This window comes from Portunus trituberculatus, chromosome 17 (genome assembly GCF_017591435.1).
Source record: "Portunus trituberculatus isolate SZX2019 chromosome 17, ASM1759143v1, whole genome shotgun sequence".
In the NCBI taxonomy this organism is placed as follows: Eukaryota; Metazoa; Arthropoda; class Malacostraca; order Decapoda; family Portunidae; genus Portunus; species Portunus trituberculatus.
This window is the reverse complement of record NC_059271.1, coordinates 25,052,125-25,069,509: the sequence shown is the minus strand read 5'-3', so window position 1 is coordinate 25,069,509 and position 17,385 is coordinate 25,052,125. Positions and strand designations below refer to the sequence as shown.

At 38.1% G+C, this 17,385-nt stretch overlaps 1 protein-coding gene across 2 annotated transcripts; it reads right to left on the bottom strand.

Moving 5' to 3' along the window:
• Nucleotides 1-363: 363 nt before the first annotated feature.
• Nucleotides 364-16,694, bottom strand: LOC123504795. 2 transcript variants are annotated; one of them, XM_045255625.1, is made up of 5 exons: nt 16,542-16,694; nt 8,281-10,601; nt 7,895-7,996; nt 3,302-3,493; nt 364-2,479 (listed from the first exon to the last, which is right to left on the bottom strand). In XM_045255625.1, the coding sequence occupies exons 1-5, from the start codon at nt 16,564-16,566 to the stop codon at nt 2,399-2,401; spliced, it is 2,721 nt and encodes a 906-aa protein (XP_045111560.1). In that variant the 5' UTR covers nt 16,567-16,694; the 3' UTR covers nt 364-2,398. The 2 variants fall into 2 exon arrangements, with proteins under 2 accessions (XP_045111560.1, XP_045111559.1); XM_045255624.1 differs by lacking the exon at nt 16,542-16,694 and adding an exon at nt 16,086-16,492.
• Nucleotides 16,695-17,385: the final 691 nt, after the last annotated feature.

Sequence of the window (17,385 nt, the reverse complement as noted above, 5' to 3'; positions counted from 1 at the left end):
TCCACTCACAATTTTATTAGATAGGATGGAATCAAAAGCTTTTCATCTTATCAATTTCTCTTCTCTAACAGACTGCCTCCAACCTTTCTCACTATTGGAATGCTGCATCTCTTACTATCTTCTATCACTATTTTCATGCCAACTACTTTCCTAATCTTGCTAACTGCATGCCTCCAAATTCATCACTTCTGTGGACTGACAGCTCGGTCACAAATCTTCCCAACCACAACACTAAATAGAATTATCCAGCTGTTTTTTGGTGTGAGTTGATTCAGAGGCTGGAAACCACTGGCAATGCATTATAAGAATAAACGAGAAGAAAAGTACTTATATTTCTATCAGGTGTAAAATAAACAAGGCAAATATTGGAAACTAAAAAATTTATCAATACATAATATCCAGGTACTTATTCTCACATGCTGTTGATAATTATCAAACATGGAACAGTGTAAACTAGAATTAAGACTGAAGCTTATAAAAATACACACCTTCATAATTGTCTGAATATATACAATATGCTATGCACAGGTTGTGTATTTCCACTTTTCCAGTGCAGTTTCTAACCATGTGTATCAAAGGATGTTTCCCTTTCCTTTGTTCTCCAGTGTTTACCTATTCAAGAGTGTATTTGGCAAGAGTGGCCTCTTATGTAAACCATGTACTAATATGAAAAAGATTCTGACATATTAAAAAGGTGTAAATTAAGTGTAAGTTTGCAAGAAAGAATTAAATTTCTTAATGTTCCTTAAATACTGCATTATTATGAATTCAATACACTTCTAGACCAGTAAAAATAAAAAGAGAAAGAAAATATGAAGGCATCAAAGTTCCTGATATACTGATCATCAGCTAACTCATTGATGAAATAATCCCTGGTACAGAACCCCAGCTGTGTGTTTTACAGCCTACAAGCAAAACATTAGTAGTGAATGTTACTATTACAATGAATAAACACATGTATATATATTCTGAGGCAATTGTTAAAGACACTTGAAATACTGTGGCAACATTTCACAAAGGTGCTACAATAGTGTCCAAGTACAAAAGAAGTAGCTAACATAAAAACAATTAAATATGGGTATTTCTAATCACTAGGAACTATAGCAAGTCAAGTTGTGTGCTTTTGCTATAACTCCTTTATATTTCCCAGGAAATATTTCAAAGCTGTAACCTAAGTCATCAGGTCTGGTGATCCCATAATTCAACCAGTAGAACTTGCACTTAGAATAAGCTACTTAAATCAAATATAAATTTCATGCAATATTTACATATAATCAAACTAAAAACTATAAATTATTTTGTTCCTTATTGTATTGTACTAGCTTCCTTACAATATGTATCCTCAATTCAATATTCTAAATTTTAATGTATTAAATACAAAATAAGAATAATTGATAGAAGTATAGGGATTTCTTGGAATCACTTGCATGAGTTATGAAAGGCTGAATGTGTCCAGACATTAGAAGAGAGATTGATCTGTAACAGCTCCAAGATCTTAAAGTCAAGGGAGAGTGCATGCTGTGAAAACCAGTTCTATCATGGAGAGGAGAGGAGCATGTGGAGTGACAAGATCAGATGAGACTAATGAATGAGTACACAAAAGACAGGGAGTGGAAATGTATGAATGGAATTAAGTAGAGGATGGCTGAATGGATGAAACAATCTTTCAAGTGATCTGAACCTACTGTGAGGATCAATGGTGAAAAAAGTGTGAAAAGAAATGTATGAATCAGTGAAAATGCAAATGGAAGTTAAATGGAAAGTTATAGAACAGTACAGGAGGGCATTCCCTAAAGATAATGCTAGAAAGACAGGCTAAAGGCAACCCAGGAGAGTATAAAGATAATGAGAAGTAGTGTGCAGCTACACAGACTTCATTGACACTTCCAGCACAAGAATGTCTGAGAAAGACTAATTAAGATTTGTTCATAATGATACCCAATCTATCACTACATAATGGAGAATGGAAGTTATGGTCTGACAATCTTAATATGAAGTAATTTACCTTCCTCTTCTAAGCTCAAGATAATATTAAGTACTACAGTAGATCTCTTCTTCAAGTTGAGGATGTAGACACAAAGGATAATTTTCACTCTTCCAGAGCTACAGATTTTCAACTTAATAAAATTAAATACCACTCCAGGTAATGTTTTCTTCTTAAGTATTTGAATTACTAAAGACAACGGCCATTAAAATCTTTCTTCTTACAAAACAAACCAATCTTTAGTATCTAGCTTTGCATTCAACAATTGCTATAATGCAATAGCTATAAGAAGCAAATAAACAAGCTTGTAGCAACTGCTGGACATGTTAGATTTTCAAAAGGTTCAAGGTTAAAATGAGATCAAGATATTGTTACGTCTTGCCTGTACCTGTGGTAGTAATGGTCTCTGCTGCCTCACTCCACCACCAGCAAACTCTCATCCACCTCACTGAAGTGACTGTTGATGCGTGAAGCCCAATTTTCCAATGTTGCATCCTGAAAATATGAGATATTGTGAGAAAATAAACACTGACAAATTTCCTATTGCTCTTTACATTCAGTATCTCGACCCTTAGAGCTCAATCAGAAAAAAATACCTAAAGTTTGAACTAAGGATCTATTTGCTTCTACAGTAAAAGTACAGGTCTGATATATTGTTTAAATCAATATAAATCCCTTAACTTTTAAAGTACAACAGAATACACCTCTACAAAATAATATATCCCTTGAAAATTTTAATCTATGAAAGAATTTTCAAGATGTTAAGACTTGTAATGTTTGAACAGTGTATTATTCATAATTCTTGGCACCTTTCATAGTGCCGTAGTATCAAATAACAGTCCAAGATATGTTCGAGATCAGTCGTCAACACAAAAGCAACGTAGTATTACTGTGCTTTGTTTTCATAGTGAACATAACAACCCAGTGTGTCCAAGTGCCATTGTTCAGTAATATTGTCATAAACCAATGACTGCCAGCCATTTTACTTAGACCATTCAAAATGAAGATAGGATTAGTATAATAACTGTATAAAAACTATAATAATTCTAATGAAATCAACAATATACTATGGCCAAACTCATCCTTACCTAAATTTTTTTATGAATTCATAGCTACAAAAAAAAAAAAAAAAAAAAAAAAAAAAAACACTGTGGATCTCTTTATCATTATCCACTTAAAGAGATATAGATAGAGACCTAGATAAAAATGAGAGATTAGTACACAGCAAAGATATCGACTATGGTGACTTATGAAAATTTCTCATGTTATTGCAAGATCCTTTCCTGGTAGGTGAGAGGGTTCTTTACTGGAACTTACATATTCATCCTGTTTCTTCTTTTTCTTTGATATAGAAGTTGAAGCAGCAGTCTTCTTTGAGCTTCCTTCAGCTGCCTTTGCTGATTTCTTCTCCTTTCTCTTATTTCCCTTTGTGGGCTTGGTGACCTTTGTGGGCTTAGAGGGCTTCTTACGAGCCTTGGATCGGAGCTTGACCTGTGCTGCTTCTTCCTCCTGCAAACAAGAGCAAAATTAAGTTCATTCCTTCCATATCCACCAGGGAGAGAATAATAATAAAAATTAAATGAATAGAATAGAATAAAATAAAGTGTATAAAATAAAATAAAATATAAAACATAATAAAATAAAAAAATAATTATCTGATTTGAATAAGATTTTTTGTTTAAATCAATATGGTTTCCAGCAGTCATACACACAGGGTGGAGATAGTGGCATGAAAAGCTCCCAAGAATAATTTCCAGCCACAAAAAAAAAAAAAAAAAAACTCTTGCATTAGAGAGTTGGGAGTTGGACAAAAAAGGGATGAGAGGAAGAAGAAAGCCTTGTGCAGCGAGGCCGCAGGAGGAGGGAAGGCATTCAGTTACTAAGATCAGTACAACAGTTAGCATGAAAATAGTGATAAAAGATAGAAAGGGATCCAACATTTCGGAGGTGAGAAAGAGGAGGGGAGTTGATGAAATGAAAAGCTTTTGATTCCACCCTATCTAATAAAACTGTGGGAGTGGAAACACCCCCAAACATGCGAAGAGTACTCAATACAGGGGCGGATAAGGCCCTTGTATAGAGTTGGCAGTTGAAGGGGGGGAAAGAAAAGCAGAGATGCTTCAGAACGCCTAACTTCATAGAAACTGTTTTACCAAGAGATGAGATGTGAGGTTTCCAGTTAAGATCAGAAGTAAAGGATAGACTAAGGATATTCAGTGTGGAAGAGGGAGACAATCGAATGTCATTGAAGAGGGGATAGTTGTCTGGAAGGTTGTGTTGAGTTGATAGATGGAGGAATTGAGTTTTTGAGGCATTGAAAACTACTGAATTTTTTCTGCCCCAATCAAAAATCTTAGACAGATCAGAAGTCAGATATTTTGTGGTGTTCCTGCATGATCTGTTGACTTTCTGAAGGGTTGGTCGTCTCTGAAAGGATGTGGAAAGATGTAGGGTGATATCATCTGCACAGGAATGGATAGGGCAAGACATTTGGTTAAGATCATTAATGAATAATAGAAAGAGAGTGGGTGAACCCTGAGGAACACCACTATTTGGGAGAACAGTGGCCGTCTACCACAGCAGCAATAGAACAATCGGAAAGGAAATTTGAGATAAAGCTGCAGAGAGAAGGATAGAAACCGAAGGAGGGCAGTTTGGAAATCAAAGCTTTATGCCTGACTATCAAAAGCTTTTGATATGTCTAATGCTACAGCAAAAGTTTCACTGAAATCTCTAAAAGAGGATGACCAAGACTCAGTAAGGAAAGCCAGAAGATCACCAGTAGAGTGACCTTGACAGAAGCCATACTGGTGATCAGATAGAAGATTGTGAAGTGACAGATGTTTAAGAATCTTCCTATTCAGAATAGATTCAAACACTTTAGACAAGCAAGAGATTAAAGCTACAGGACAGTAGTTTGAGGGATTAGAACGGTCACCCTTTTTAGGAACAGGCTGAATGTAGGCAAACTTCCAGCAAGGAAAGATAGAAGTCGATAGATAAAGTTGAAAGAGTTTGGCCAGCCAAGGTGCAAATAGGGAAGCACAGTTTTTAAGAACAATAGGAGGGACCCCTTCAGGTTCATAAGCTTTCCAAGGGTTTAGGCCAGTGAGGGCATGGAAAACATCATTACAAAGAATTTTGACTGAAGACATGAAATAGTCAGAGGGAGGAGGAGAGAGAGGGACAAGCCCAGAATCATCCCAGGTGGAGTTGAGAGCAAAGGTTTGGGAGAAGAGTTCAGCTTTAGAGACAGAAGAGATGGCAGTGGTGCCATCAGGATGAAATAAAGGAGGGAAAGATGAAGAAGTGAAGTTATTGGATATGTTTTTGGCTAGATGCCAGAAGTCACAGGGGGAGTTTGAGTTAGAAAGAATTTGACATTTTCTATTCATGAAAGTGTTTGGGAAGTTGAAGAAGACTTCGCATGATTCCAGGCAAAAATATAAAGTATGAGTGATTCAGGAGATGGAAGGCTCAAGTACCTTTGGTGGGCAACCTCTCTAACATCGATAGCATGAGAACAAGCTGTGTTAAACCAAGGTTTAGGTTGAGAAAAAGAATGAGGAATGTACGCCTCCATACCAGACACTATGAGTATCACCTCTGTTATGCGTTAAGCACACAGAGATGGGTCTCTGACATGGAAACAGTAATCATTCCAAGGAAAATCAGCATAATACCTCCTCAGGTCCCCCCAACTGGCAGAGGCAAAATGCCAGAGGCATCTCTGCTTTGGAGGATCCTGAAAAGGGATTGGAGAAATAGGACAAGATACAGAAATGAGATTGTGATCAGAGGAGCCCAACAAAGATGATAGGATAACAGCATAAGCAGAAGGATTAGAGGTAAGAAAGAGATCAAGAATGTTGGGCGTGTCTCCATGACGGTCAAGAATACAAGTAGGGTGTTGCACCAGTTGCTCTAGAATTCAGGGGTTCCCAAACTTTTTGTTCCTCAGTACCCTTAGACTCTTTTTATAGGTTCCCATGTACCCCTAACACTAAAAATTACAACAAGGATAAGGAGAGTTAGTAACGAGAAACATTTTCACACTTTCACTAGCTGTGAGTGTAAACAGGACTGAGTCTGAGTCACTCAGTGAGGCGTGAGCCGCCAGGCACTGACTCAGGCCGCGCCGGGTAAATTATGTGGGTCCCGGACCGCAGTCCATTGCTGAGCCGCATGCACTATGACTCATGAGCGCGGACGAATTAAAAATAACTGCCGCCCTGTGTTTCTTATTTTATAATAATGAAATGTACTGCTCTTTAGCGCTGTCTTATATACTTATCAACACAAAGAAAATGAGAAAAGTGCAATCTGAGTGCAGATTACAACACCATGTATTGTGCAAGTAATTGTTTCCTTCAGACCAAATGTACCCCCTGAAACGTGCAAATGTACCCCTGGGGGTACATGTACCCCAGTTTGGGAACCCCTGCTCTAGATCATGGAGGATAGCAAAGTTGAAGGCTCGTTCACCAGGATGGTCGGTGAAGGGAGAGGAAAGCCAAAGCTGGTGATGAACATTGAAATCTCTGCAAAAGGGTACAGGGACAGAATGTGCTCCACTTTGGAATTTAAATAGTCAAAGAATTTAATATAGTCAGAGGAGTTAGGGGAGAGATAGACAGCACAAATAAATTTAATCAGAGAGTGACCATTGAGTCAAAGCCAGATGGTGGAAAACTCGGGAGATTTGTGAGCGTGGGCACAAGAGCAGGTTAAGTCGTTGCACACAAACACAACATCCGGCTTTGGAATGAAAATGAGAATAGAGAAAGTAGGAGGGAACAAAGAAGGGGCTACTGTCAGAAGTCTCAGACAGCTGTGTTTTGGTGAAGAAAAGATGATGAGGTTTAGTAGAGGAGAGGTGGTGTTCCACAGATTGAAAATTAGATCTAAGACTGCAAATGTTGCAGAAGTTAATGTAGAAAAAGGTGAGGGAGGTATCAAGACATTAAGGGTCATTATCAAGAGAGGAGACAGACCTGGGGACATATCTGGTCCCCTTCCCACAAGGGAAGTCCGAGGCTGGGTTTGAAGTTACCATTCTTTTAATTTTGAATTCAATTGAAGGGTGTATGTGTAGTAAGTGCATGTAATTTTGAATGAAGAAGGAGAGTTGTCTTTAGAGGGCAGGCTGTGACTGCCCTCTTGAGTTGTGAGACAAAGAGAAACGTTCAGCGAGATTACAACAAGCTTTAATGGAAAGTTCACAGCATCTCCTGAACTAGTGCTATTAGACCTTGCTGGGAGTAAATTATCATTTTGGTAGGTGTCTACTATCTCCTAATCACCTGCATATTTCAGATAGTGACTTTTCTTCACTTGGGGCTGGAATACGACCCTTTTCTAAATCTGCAAGTGGTTTGGAAGCCATGCTGGATGTAAGGATAAGGTTTGCAGGTTTGTGATAATCCACCAAATGTAACTAGCACTGTTAGGATGAGAGTAATCAAGCTAAAAATTGAAACACTTCTAGTTCTTAAAAGTAAATACCACAAAACTGAAATTCATAACTCTCCTCCCTTAGTTAGATATTATCAAGAGCAGTCACTCATACCTAATCAATCTAATATTCTTTAAACCATCCATCTATTCCATCTGTGGTCATTTTGTTAGCCTGAATTCTCTCACATCAGATCCAATAACTTGCTTCACCAGAGTTCTCTTCTCTCTACAAGCTCAGATCATCTCAATCTTTGTTCTGCCTGATCAGAAAGCTCAATGTATATCCACCACCATTAAAAACAACCAACACAAGTTTCTGTCAATAATGAAGCAATTTATCTACACATTGGTCTTTTCTTTTGTTCCCAACATATAAATTCAAGGAAATATACAAAAAGTTTGGGTATAGAAGATTTTAACATCAAATTATCCAGTGGAGGCATATGATCTCACCTCCTCAGTGGTGGTACCATCTTCAACATATCCTCCATGCATCTCAATAAACTTTTGCCTCGCTTCAAGCAATGAAGTTCGGTCGTAAGATCTTCTTGGTGCCTGTGAAGAGAAAGCTTTGTTACTAGTCTTTCAATATCAAAAACACTAGGCTTTTATTTCATAAGACCATAGCTTACTATATTTTAGCTTCCTGGTACTAGTTCTTCAGGGGATGGGTTTGAAATGCTAAGTGAAGCAGAGTATAAACACCCAACCAATATCATAAAACTTTGAAAATGCAGGACCATTTTGTTGTCTTGTAGTAATTACAAATAAATAAAACATTTCATGAATGCCTTAAAAGAGTCCAACCAAAGAGGAATTTAAATGTTTCAATTACTAACCTTTACAAAACTCTTTTCTGGAGATTTATCAGAAGCCTTTGCAGGAACCTGTGATGCTTTGTTTACATGAGATGTTTCAATTGGTTCCTCATCTTCTGAGTGTTTTTCCTTTAAGTCTTCATCATCAAACAACACAGACATTTCAGCTGCTTCTATTTTGTCACTTGGATCTGCTTCTGTGCTCAGAGTGTCTTGTAATTTATCTTGACAGGTTGTTTTTTTCCGACAATCTAGTTTCTCCCTTCTCTGCATGGGATGCTGTTTATTCACAGTTGGTACAGCAAAGGATGTTATCTTTGTCTGAGAATTTTGTGAGACGTCTGTCATGAAAGTCACCGAGCGTCCCTGTACCACCATACTTGAGGACCGGGAGGTGGATACTCTGCTTCTGTTACCAGGTCGAAGTGAGCTCCAAGAGAACCTGGATGGAAGAGTGGCTGGATGCAGGTCTCCATCCATCATGTCTGAGGTGCCTGTGACCTCCAGTGCAGAACGCTGTCTGGATTGTTGAACAGGGGATATGTTGAGCTCACTCTCCTCCTCTGAATCATCATTAAAACCAAAGCATTCAGAAATACTATCATTAGCTGTCCTTTTTTTGTTACCAGCAGCTCCAGCTACATTTTCCATTCTTGGAGTAGAGGATACTCCTATATACTTGGAGATATGTTTTGATATGGCTGGAGTAGGTAATACACTGGCTGAAGTCATAGGAATTACCTCACTTTCATTTCTAGGAATGACAAAAGAACTTCTGGTCTCACCTTCAAATCCAAGGAAGAGATCATTAGAAACCTCACACTCAAATCCAGAAAAGTTAAAGTCTGCAGGTTCTTCATCTCTAATACTTGACATAATACTAGGGATAGATGCTTCATCAGCAGCATCCATTTCAGAATTATCATCAAGGTACCTTGGAGGAGCAGTATTCCTATTAGTGGTAGAGACCGAAGATTCGCCAACCAAAGGCATTCTCTTAGAAGCAGTAGTCTGCCAAGAAGGATCTGTTATGAGAAGTGTGAATTTAGTACGGGGTTTCACCCTTTTCTTCATGGGTTTCTTTGATTTCTTAAGCTTCTTCCTCTTAACTTCTGCTATCTCTTCATGTGGACTGCTGGGAAAGTCATAGGTATCACTGTTAATTCTAAAGGACTTTCTTTTCCCAGGAGTTATTTTTATACTCTTGACTGAAGCCCAAACAGGAAGTTTGGATTTAGCTTGAGTGACTCCTTGAGAGCCTGAAATGGTGGGTGTTTTCTTATTCTGTGATGTGTTATGTGATCTTCTCAAAAGTTTATGTGATAATCCCTTGGTTCCATCAATCTTTGCTGATGACACAGACCTAATAGTTCTTGTAGATGTGCCTGGAAGCTTAGGAGTTTCATAATTATTTCCAGTTTTAGTTTTCTTTGCAATATTATCTTTCTCTTGCTGGCCTGACTTTCTTTTTGTCCTTCTAAGGGGCACAGTGACATCTTCCTCTGGAGTGGCACTTTCTTTTTCATTACAAGAGGATTTTGCATTAGCAGCAACACAGGTTCTGTCATGAGAGCTCTCACTTTCCTTTTTACCACCTGACTTTGCTGTGACATTGTTTTGCTGTGCAGATGAGGAGCGGGTCTTTGGGCTTTTGACATTAGTAACTCTCTTTGGTTTTGGATGAGGGTCAAGTTGTTTATTGGTAACTTTTGGAGATGCCTCTTCCTTGTCAACTTTATCTGTCTCTGGCACATTTTTAGTTTCATTTTGTTTCTTGTTCTGTGGTTTTCTGATGACTGGCCTGAGTATGTCCAGCACATCCTTGCTTCTTGGGGGCACCCTGATCCTTTTGGATTTCCTTACAGGAACCATATCTGTAGATAAAACATTTTCCTTGTCAGAGATAACACTCCCTTTTTTTACTTGCTTTTTGCAGTCTTCCTTCATTTCTTTTCCTTTTTGGGACATATTGTCATTCATTCTTTCTTCCACAGGAAATACCTGATTTTCTTGGGAACCTTTAATTATCTGCAATGGAGCTTTCTTGTCTTTCTCTGATCTCTGACAGCCAAAACTTGAATCCCTACACATATTGCTTAAATCTGACAGCTTGCTTTGTCTAGGAATTCGCCTTTTAATGATGGGAGACATAGTTTCAGCTAAACTTATACAATTCTCTTCCACATTTTCTAATGGTGAGCGATCTTTCTTCTTTGCAGACAGTGACGACTGGTTAGTCAAGGGGTCATCTGGGATTGTGAGTTTCTGCTTTCCTCCGAGTGCAGAACATGGTGATTGTTTTGCTCTCCTGAACAGCCTTCCTTGGTCAGGCAAAGTGGTACCTGTAAAAAGTTGAGGACTATTAATACATGTAAATGTTGAAATAATTAAAATTCTATCTAAAATTAAATATCAAAGTATATTATTCAGATGTAAAAATTATCATAATCATTATTTCAGACAGACATTGAGTACTGTATTACTTAACAATACATGTCTTCCTAGGGCTGTAATTATTCAGTGTCTTTGCAGCCAAACCATTCTAAGCTCATCTCTACTTTCAGTGTGACACAAACAACATCAAGCACCATAATTGCCTAGTAACAATTTAGAAAATGTAGCTATAATAAAATTTGGTAGCATACACTTCAGATAGTATACAAATTAAATAACAAAACAGATTACTACAAAATCAGTTGATCAAATAACAAACTCCCCTTTCCTCATCCTAGAAGCATCTGCATCACTCACAAGCACCTATCAGTGCCACCCACACACCTCCCTCCCTACAGGCCCACCAAGTGTCAGAATGATATAGACAAGATGTTCCAAAGCCACTTTTTAGTCTTGATCTCAACAGAGACATGTGTTTTGAGTGAAGATTTCAACGAGGATCAACAGCATGCCACAATAGTAGCATCTTACCTGAATATTACCTGACTGGTCATACCAATCTATTGTAAATTCTCACAAGATCTTAGTAGATGGCTCTCTCAGATTTCATGCTCCTATAAGATCCACTGTTGATACAACCACAAGACTGTCTTCTAAGAAATATTCTCTACCAACAACAAAACTTCATGCTCACTCTACTAAAGACTCATTAGACCAGCAATAGAATAAGCTTAATGTGTATGAAACACTAGCTATACAGGTGATCTCAAATTGCTGGAATTGGCTGGGCTCGACATATAGGAGTTAGTCGTCTCTTTTATTGTGAGTAAAGCAAAACCCTAGATATGCATTCTGTTCAAGGTCGCTTACTCCATTCAGACCTTATAAAAACTGGAAAAACTTTCACAATGAACACAAATTAAACTGAGTTTTATTTTCACTTAAGCTCCTCCTCTGGGCATAAGGGACCACAGATTCAAGATCTTTCTCTCACACTGCTTCTTGGAGGTTAGGATGAGATTCTTTATAAGATGTGTCAGCCGCACCAGATGATGTAGTTGCCCTACACTCTATCAACTCCAATAAATTTTTTCTTCATTCATTCTTTGTTCTTCTTATGCATCACCTTGTGGATTAGACTGCCATCTTTGTTTCTTACTCCTTATCAATATTAACCTACACAAAACTATTAATGTTACTAGATATATCTAAAACACTGCATAACTCTGTTCAGGATACCTCTAGTCATACAACACATGAAACCTTGAGACTAGCATACCTGCAGATCTGTGCTCATTATACCTGTTAGCTACCTTACTTATTGTCTTACTAATAGAATCAGAGAAACCAACCAGGTTCAATGAACTACCAACTGAAATTACCAACTATCACTTTCTCATCACCTTCTCTTGGTAGTGTCAGGTATTATCATTGTGACTTCATAGCACTTAAAAATCAGACTCACTCAGCTCCACACTACACTCACTTGTGCCCTCTCAGCCTATGGAGGCAACATTTAACCAGTGCAACAGTTAACATCTTCAGTACTACTGGGACGCATTTTTGGGGAAGATTAGACAACTTTATTTACATTAGCAAGTGTCTATAGAGATCAGAAGATCAATGGCCACAGTTTTCACTATTCTAACCCCTACATAAGTTTCTAAAGCTCTAAAAAATTGCCAAACAGTAAGCAGAATGATTATGAAAATGTGACATGGTAACGAAGGGGTTGAAAATAATGGTATTCTTTTACTCTTACACCACTTTCAATATGGCTCTTCTTACCCTTCTCATTCTAATTTGAATCCCATACATATCTTCCACAATTTATTTATGATGGCAACAGCAATTTTTTAAAGATTTATGTTTCTGAGGAAGCAAGTTCGCTCGCTGCCATAATAATGCTGGGAAGTGACGCACCCAAGAGAGTGATGGACACACAAGCACAGAGACACATCACAAAAGGCATGTTAACTCGTTTGTACGTGTCACATCTGTTGTACAAGCATGAAATTAGTCACGATGATTGATTCTTTTGTTTGAAAATGCAGCCTTTGGCCAATTAAAAACACAAAATTAATTTAGCCAACCATAGTATTTTACTTCATCCTGTGGAGAAGCAGCTCAATTTGAAATATTTCAATACAACTGAGGAAATATCTGTCAGCAATGGGTATCAACTCAATTATATATTTCCAGTACATCAACAGATTTTACGTAGAGAAATAAGGTAGCAACTTCATAACCAATAATTTGTTAGTCTTGCCAGTTAAGTAAGGTTAGATTAACAGTTAGGCTCAGTTTAGTTTGTTCAGTAAGGTTACATTAGCTTGGTTAGGTTAGGTTAGTTTGGGTTAAATAGTGGCAACAGGTAGTAAGCAGCAGCAAATTTTTTTTCTTGAGGGCTGTGAGCAAGCGTTACTGCAATGTTACCCGTTCATGAGGATGAAAACTGATTTTCTTTTTTCTGGTAGATCTCGGTCACTCTTGCATTGATCCATCTTTAGTTTTTACTGCAGAACATCAGTTTCTAATACAATGTAGTGTAAGTAAAATCAAAATAAAAATATTTGCAGTAAAAGTGTCCAGATTAATTTCAAAGAGCTTGAAGACTAACACAAAAAATAGTTTCGTCCAAACAGAGGCTGGTGCAGGAATAGGAATACCAAAATAATACCCCGCCTGATAACATAACATATAACATAACATAAATAATAGGATAACAAAGGGCCACCAGGGCCCATCTAGGTTATCCTGTATCAGTCGCACAGCGACCTCGTCATCAGTACTTAAAGATACACTTACAAGTACACAATACATTATATACTAATTCTAAATATTTGGCCCATTAACAGGGCTAAGTCCTGCAGCGAAATCTTCTACAATTTGTGGTCCCCATACATGGGGATCATGTCTTGTTTAACTATAGTAAATTTCTTATAAAAACTATCATGCAGTGCTATACATAATTATAAATCTAATAAATTTAAGTGCTTATCTAATCTGTTTTTAAACATTGTCAAACTAGTGCTATTTACAACCGTCTCTGGCAATGCATTCCAGAAGTCTACCACCCTATGACTAAAGAAATATTTTCTTATATCTAACCTGCAGCCTTGCTTTCTAATCTTCCTGCCATGATTTCTAGTCCTATTTCCCTCCTCTAAGGTAAAGAAAGATCTCACATCTATGTAGTTTGTATCTGAGAACATTTTAAATAACTCTATCATATCCCTCTTATACATCTCCTCTCAAATGAAAACATGTTTAATTCCTTTAATCTATCTCTATACTCCAGGCGCTTTAATGCTGGTATCATCCTAGTTGCTCTTCTCTGAACTGCTTCTAACATGTTGATATCCTGCCTATAGTGGGGTGACCAGGCCTGTATGCAATACTCTAAATGGGGCCTAACATAGGAATTATATAAGCTACGCACCACTTCCTTACTTTTATAACTAACATTTCTATTTATAAAACCCAGGATCCTATTTGCCCTATTTCTTGCTTCTAAACATTGCTTTGAAAATTTCATAGTCCTGTCTATCACTACTCCTAAATCCTTTCCTTCCTCTACTGCCTCTAGCCAACATCCCTCCATCTCATAGTTAAAGTTTGTGTTGTCTTTACCTAAATGCATAACCTGACACTTTTAGAATTAAACTCCATCTGCCACCTGTCTGCCCATGCTATCAGCCTGTCCAGGTCTCGTTGTATTCTGTAATTGTCCTTTTCACCCTGTACTGCACATGCTATCTTAGTATCATCTGCAAACTTTGATACTTTGCTACTAATTCCTATATCTAAATCGTTAATGTACACCAAGAAAAGAAGAGGTCCTAGCACTGATCCTTGGGGTACCCACTAACCACTTCCTTCCACTCAGACATTGCCCCATTTAATACTACTCTCTGTTTCCTATCAGAAAGCCATTCACTAATCCAATCAACTAACCTACCCCTATCCCATGTAGTCTCAATTTGTACACTAGCCTCCTATGCGGTACCTTATCAAACGCCTTGCTAAAATCTAGATATATAACATCTATGCTATTTCCATCATCTAACTCCTTGGTAATATATTCTAAGATATCGAGCAAATTTGTAAGACAGGACCTCCCTGATCTAAAGCCATGTTGGGTATCTCTAATTAATCTATTCTCATTTAAATGCTCCCAAATACTACCCTTAATGATTTTCTCTAGTATCTTACATACTATACTAGTTAAACTGATCGGTCTATAATTATTCGCATCATCCTTCCTACCTTTTTAAATATTGGAGTAACATTAGCTAACTTCCAGTCCTGAGGTATCTCAGCAAACCTAAGTGATCTTTCAAAGATTAACTTAAGTGCTTCAGAAATACTGTCTACACCCTCCCTAAGTACTCTGGCATGTAGCTCATCAGGACCACTAGCTTTCCTATCGTCTAGTTCAAGAATAAATTTCCTAATAATTCCCGGTTTTATATCAATATTTTCTAAAGCTCTTAAACTACTCGTCGCACTGTTTGTAACAGGATTTCCTATTCTTTCCTAGTAAATACTGAAGAAAATTGTTCATTCAATAATTCTACTATGTCTTCATTTTGATCCACTACTACACCATCTTTTCTGAGTGGTCCAATCCTATCCTTATTTCTTTTATCACTGACCTTGTAATAACTATATAATTTTTGGGATCTTTACTCCCAGCTCTAGCTAGTTTTATCTCTGCCTGCCTTTTACTTTTTTTATAACCTTACTCAAATCATCTCTGACCTGTCTGTACCTAATCAAATCTACATCTTCCCACTTTTCTGCAACTCTCTATATGCCCTCTTCTTCTCTCTGATCTGGCTACCTATCTCATGAGTCCACCATAATGGCTTCCTGTTTCTCTGCCTTATATCTTTGTAAGGGATACACTGCATCACTATACCCTTTACTACAACCTTAAAAATATCCCACATCTCCTGTGCAGTTTTATTTCCAAAACTATCTTCCCAGTTTACCTCTCCTAATAACTGACGTAACCTACCATAATTGCCTTTCTGATAGTTTGGGACTCTAGTCTTATTCACTATATTATCCCTACTGGAATTAATGATAAATCTAATTATATGATGGTCACTGTTTGCTAAAGTCTCTCCTACCTCAACTTCCTTTAAACAATGCTCAATATTTGTTAGTACTATGTCTAAAACCTTCCTCCCCCTAGTAGGTTTATCTACCATCTGCACTAAATAGTTATCCTGAAAACTTTCCATAAACTTATTTTCACTAGCATCTCCTACCATCCTCTCCCAGTTTACTGACTTAAGATTAAAATCCCTAAGATAATTGTCTGACTAGTACACCCCTATTTATCTCATCTACCATAAGGTTGTCTACATCTGCTGACTGGTTAGGTGGTCTATAAAAAGCTCCTACTCTAATAACCTCCTTACTGATGATGTCCACTGGGGGCTGTGGGGCGTTACTTTGCCTTGGGTCAGGAAAGCTTAGTTTGGTCACAGAAGTAACCATCATATTGTAATGACCTGGATCTTCTCTTTTCTGTCTTCGATATCAAGCAGTTTCTCAGCAAAATAGACGCTTTTCCAAGTCGCGATCTACACAGGAGGGACCAAGTGAAACTAGAGCACTGAAAATTGTAAGCCAAACCGAACAGTGTCGTGAAAAGGAAACGCTGTTGTATAATCGGTATCATCCCGTGTCTAACCTCCCTGAGTCCCTATAGGTCTGGCGTCACCACAACGGCCGTGACCAACATGTCCCTGCCTGCTAAGCTAAGAATAGTCCCCGCCACCTCGCCTTGCCTTCTCCTCACGCCCTAGCACTCATCTACTACCTCCCACTAATACTAGAGGCACTACACATCCCCCAGCAGGAGCTGTACTCACCGACGGAGTTGTTCCTGGTCTTCATTTTCACATTATTCTCTGAGCGTGCAGCCAGCCGTGTTTACTAAACGTTCAAATGTTTTGGCGGAGTAGCGGTGGTAACTGCGCATGCGCGGAGAGCTCAGAGCTCTCCCTCACTCCCTCCCCGTCTCTCTCTCTCTCTCTCTCTCTCTCTCTCTCTCTCTCTCTCTATCAAAATACATCATATAAATCTAATCCTCGTAAAAAAACTAACATGAAGAAATGAATTTACTCCATTGGTTCATTTTGTATATTTATTTTTTAGGTAGCTAATAGTCATGTATAGATATTTTTTTCCACACAGTTTTGGGTTAATCTCGGCTCTAAATCAAATATCGAACTAATTTCCTTCTTTCGGATAATAAATACAGTTCAACTGCATATGCAAGTTATAGGTGCACTGATGAAATTGCTTTTTTAACCACTGAAAATTAATGTACCGAAATATAATAGTGCCGATCTTGTCAAGTAGACGAGCTCTGAAGGGAGAGCTGGGGGGATGGGGTGGTATAGGAGTACACTCACAGTCTCAGTGTGTTTTAACTGCTCTTTCTCTCATACACATGAAGGGGGAAATCTGGATGGTTGAACTGGGATGCAGGGGAAAATAACAGACAAAAGTTTGGGAACCACTGAGCTCGTCTTCCAAATCTTAACGCGGTTTTTTGGCGTGTCTCCTTTTAGGGAACAGCAGGCCTTCCACTGTGCCACGTTTCACTCAGAATTTGAATGACCAAGTGTGTGAGCTGACCCATGGTACAATAACGATCAAAAAGTTATTGTACCATGACCTGACCCATCTCTCATTTATCGCTCTCCCTTC